The following is a 4,725-nucleotide window of genomic DNA, read 5'->3' as shown; positions in this document are numbered from 1 at the left end:
GGATCTTAAGAAGGGTCTATTAAAGAAAAGAGTATTAAATGGATGGCTGAAGATGGCAAATGTCTCCTGGGTTCAAAGTTTCATGATTCGGGCAACAGAGCAGGAACTTAGACCAGGCTTAAACTGGACTCAATGTGACAATAAAGAGAAATTTAATAAGCCTTCTTTTTATCAGAAAGTCATGAGCTAGTTTGCTGAAAGTTAATCAGTCTTCCAAAGATTTCCAGTGTTTCCAGATCCTACAGGTTCTGCACTGGAAGCTATTACAGGCTACTAATAAAATAAAACCAACTTCCTTCTCTTAATGTCTGTTTAAACACTAGAATCTCACCGTAGGGCTTTGATTACAGCCTCTGTCAGATTTGTAAACCTCTATAATCAAGCATGTTGATAAAGATTCTCAGTCATCCAGGTCATAGTTGTCCAAAAAAAACAATCCACTGGACTTTGTTTCCAAGTTTGAAGACGTTTCGCTTCCCACCCAGGACGATTTCTCAATTTAAAATGTGAGGAATAGCGTCTGGGTAGTAGTGAGCCACAGGGGGAATAGACCTCATCCACTCCATATGGAGAGGCTGAGGTGGTCACTGATGGTTTAGGTGATGGGTTAGTGTTGGTGTGAGGACCTGCACCACGCTGGCTTCATGTTGGAAGAATATGCAGCCGATTCCTGCAGGATGAAGAAACCGAATCCATGGACTGGCCTTCACGTTTCTTAGACCAACACTATCTGCCTGCAAACCAGCAGGTTGGGTCCATATGAGCTACCGAGGAGCATTGCTGCATCAGTTTTTCAATTTCACTTCCTCTGGGACTTGGCTTAAGACATCTGTGGTTTGAATAATTCGATTTGCTAATGAAGTCAGAGATCTGATGTGTTTTTTTTGTGGTTTCAGCAGTTTATATTAGAAGACGCAAAAGGCTGAAAACGCTCCAGAGGGATGACAGCACACAGGAAACTATAGCTGTTGCCTTACAAGAGAGGCGTGGGGGGTTCTTACCTTATTGGACACCAGCTTGACGTTCCCTGAAGCCAGAGCGACAGCGGTATCGGCCATGACCTCGGCCTTGATGGAGCCGAGGCCTCCTGTGGCGCTGGTCTTTATAAAGCTGTCCAGAACCACGTCAAGCAGATCTGTTATCTGCAGGCAAGAAAGACGAGTTACAGACAGACGGCTCCTTGGTTCAGTCCAGAAAAGGTTTTTCATTTCTGGGAGCTGAAGACTCACTTGGCCTAGGCTGCCCCAGATTTTAGCCTGGATGGAGGGATACATCTGCTTCTCATTGATCGTCATGGTGATGAGTTTGTCCAGGATGGCTGTGACACGCTGGCGTTTGGCATCGTCATTATGTTTACAGAATCGAACCAGGTTCAGAAGCCAGGGGGTCATGTACTCCAGACAGAGATGCTTGAGCTCGATACCTAAAACAAAACATTAAAAACTTCAGTTTAACTTAATCAGAAAATAAAAACATTAATTGATCAGATATTTCTGCTCAAGTTTGACGTTTTAGCCCCTTTTGACCCTGTTGAGCAAGTAGATCTGGTTATGTTGTAGAAAGGGCTGCAACTAATTACTATTCTTTAAATCAAGTAACCTGTTGATTATTTTTTCAATTAATCAATTAATAATCAGATAGCCAAAGGTTTTTTTTAAAAACAAAATTAGACTAGGTAAAACTTCCTCTTGAGGAGTTCTGGATAGAGCAGATTGACAGATCTCAAATGCAAAATGTTTATATATTTAATTTTTTTTTCCATATAATTACTGTTCTAAGTTGGTTGCTCTGTCAGCTAAAGGCATGTTTTAGAGTCTCTGTAATACATTTAACGATTAATCCATTACTAAATTAGTTAACTATTATTTCAATAATCGATTAATCACAATTAATTGTTTCTGCCCTATGTAGAACCTCACATTATATTGTTAGAGTATAATAATACAATAACCAGCAGGTGTCACTACAACTCTAAATGAATAGTTACCCAAAGTAGATTCTTTATTTACAGAGGTAGTTTTGATGTTTTTGAAACAAACACTGTCTGCTGCAAAAATAACAGACCTACATTTTGATTGAGAATCTTCAAAGACAAAATTCATAAAGTTTAGATACTCCAGATATTGGTTTTCTGTCAACATAGAAAACAAAAGAGCAAGTAATGCTGTCCCTTTCCATTTTTAATGGTGCTCGCCTCCATTTCATAACAATCAGGTGTTACTGCGTGCAGGTTGTTGTTCTTTGTTTTTGTCAACGGCTACATAGAGGGGCATGGATGATGCTTTGAGGAAACAGATGATGCAAAAAAAGACCTCCTTGCATCTAAGGACATAGAGGAAGATGGAAAAGGGGCTGCAATCCAATGTTTAATCAATTCCAGAGGACATCAAAGCACCTTACCCTGCATTCAGTGAATCACCTGGTCATGCACATGTTCGGATGCAAAGGACAAACCCCTACCATGACACCGTCACCCTAGAAGATGACGATAAGATCAACACTCCAGACAAGCAAGCGGAGCAGAAATGCTCAGCTTTGATGCAAACACGCTGCATCAAAGCTGAGATGTCCCTGGCCTGTAGCTCCAGATGCAGGAGGAGTACTGCTTAATGACTTATACGACTGTAGAAGACTTCCACCATCAGCCGTTACTGGTCTAGCCTATTAATAAACAAGCTCCCGTCAAGGACTTCTCTATGTTGGCTTAACCACAACCACAGAATCGTTCAGTGGCTTACGCCCTTTTACTGAGCATGGGTGTGTCTGTACTTAGGGACCTCACTCTGAGGTAAAATAGATGCATCTGTCAGGTCTAAATGACTGCTAGAAGGCCAAAACTATGAATGTGACCAATGACCCAACAGAAGGTCTATCTGAACCCTCCTTGGACAAGACTAAAGAGACAAGTACCCCAAAAAAGCCAGATGAGACTCCCACACAGGACCACAGACCTGCCTTTGCTGCCGTTGCAGTGAGAGGGCGGTCAGCTGGAGCTCCATAGAACTGCCCCACAATCTCTCCACCAGAATAAAGCTGAGAAACAGAGACCAAGTGGTAAGCCTTCCTTTTCAGTGACTGTTGAAAGAATAAATCGATTTCAAATGTCACTGAAAGCCTAGTCTCTCTTCCCACAACTTCCTCTCTGATCTGAAGGGTTTTAGCTAGCAAAGCAAAACTGTCTGTCCACTTTGCTATAGTTCCTTCTAGATATGGCATGACAATAAGCATTGTTGATTAGGTCTTTCATCTGTCTGAATCCCTTTCACCAGAGCTGATTCATGTTTATTAAATGTAAACAGATTTGTTTTGGTCTTTAGATCAGGCAGACTGGTGTGCCTGCTGTGTTTAGATCCGTACTTTGCGCTTAATGGTGTCACGTAATGCGGTGGGTCAACTGGGCTCTGGTGTTCTCACAACATGCCGATCAGAGCCGAGGCAATTTTGATGCGGGTCACTCGCAGAGTCGTTTGACCCGGTTAGACACACGTCAGGGAGCTGTTCGTACTGCCACTAAAAGCCGATTGTTTCCGGGTTAAAAAGTTTTTTTTTTCGGCCAGTGGGAAAGAGGTATAAGTTTAAGGACTGTCTTATCCTTTTTAACATGAAAACCGACTCAGAGCTCATTTGCTGAGCTACTGCTTTCCTAGATCGAGCCATCTATGGAGGGTAAACTAGCTCCATAGGTAGCAACCATCAATGCCTCTTCTTGTACGTCTGCTTCAGTCTTCTCGAGCCTGCAGAAGGCTGTTCAAACAAAGCCTGGTTCTACTAGAGGTTTCTTCCTGTTAAAAGGGAGTTTTTGTTATCTCCACTTTCTCTGCATGCATGCCCGATGTGAGGGATTGCTGCAGAGTCAACGACACAATGCCAGTTGAGACACCTCACTCGTTTATCAAAGAACGTTTTCAGATAAAACAGGCACTGTTTTTGTGTAGATAAAATAACAGAAGAGCGGCGAAATGTTCCTATTTTAACCAAAACATTTTGTAGAATCAACAGTTTTTTCTTAGAGTTTTTGAATAAAGTGGAATAATCAAACACAGATCTGATGAAGAGGAAAAAAAAAAAACAGCAACAGTTTAAATCCGGATTCAGTTGAGAGGTCGGCAGCCTTAGGAGAGACTCCCAGCCCTTCAGCTCCTCTGATGGAGAGCCGACTGCCGAGGTGTTCCAAGACCAGCTGTGAGACATGTACCCCCTTCCAACTGGCTGAGAAACCCGTTTAAACCTGAAAACAATCGGCTTTTAGTGGTAGTGGGAACAGCTCACTGATCCGTGTGTACCCGGGTCGAACGCCCAGCAAGCAACCCGCATTAAAATCACCTCGGCACAGGGTGGGAAACCCAGAGCCTGGTTGACCCTTTAAATTATGTGACAGAATTGAATGCAAAGTACGGACATCAACACACTGCGGCATTTGCGTCTGAGCTAAACAACTCTTTTTCCTTTAATAAACATGGAGCAGCTCTGGTGAGAGGGATTCAGACAGATAATAGAGAGAAACAACAAGGCACACTGACTACACCCAGGCTTCCTTACTTGTTGCTCTCCATTGTTTACTTTCTTAATTTCTGTTGCACTGGTGGCATCATCAACACTAACCGAGTGTGATGGCGTCACACTAAAGCCGCGGTTCTCAAAGTGTGTGGCGCGACCCACTGGTGGGGAATTGAGACGTGACAGGTGGGGCGCGCCAAGTTCCGGTGTGTGTGTGTAAGTTCCGGT

At 43.0% G+C, this 4,725-nt stretch overlaps 1 protein-coding gene across 3 annotated transcripts in view; it reads right to left on the bottom strand.

The window, feature by feature from the left end:
* Positions 1-4,725, bottom strand: part of nf1 (neurofibromin 1) — a 136,404-nt gene that overhangs the window by 31,239 nt on the left and 100,440 nt on the right. For all 3 annotated transcript variants that reach the window (XM_015400359.1, XM_015400358.1, XM_015400361.1), the window contains 2 exons: positions 1,230-1,423; positions 1,002-1,142 (listed from right to left, as the gene is read on the bottom strand). In XM_015400359.1, the coding sequence (XP_015255845.1) occupies positions 1,002-1,142; positions 1,230-1,423 (335 nt within the window). The remainder of the gene's footprint in view (positions 1-1,001; positions 1,143-1,229; positions 1,424-4,725) is intronic.

Source organism: Cyprinodon variegatus, unplaced genomic scaffold (genome assembly GCF_000732505.1).
Source record: "Cyprinodon variegatus isolate N-32 unplaced genomic scaffold, C_variegatus-1.0 Scaffold1095, whole genome shotgun sequence".
Taxonomy (NCBI): Eukaryota; Metazoa; Chordata; class Actinopteri; order Cyprinodontiformes; family Cyprinodontidae; genus Cyprinodon; species Cyprinodon variegatus.
The sequence above is the reverse complement of the archived record's forward strand: the minus strand, read 5'-3'. Positions and strand labels throughout refer to the sequence as shown.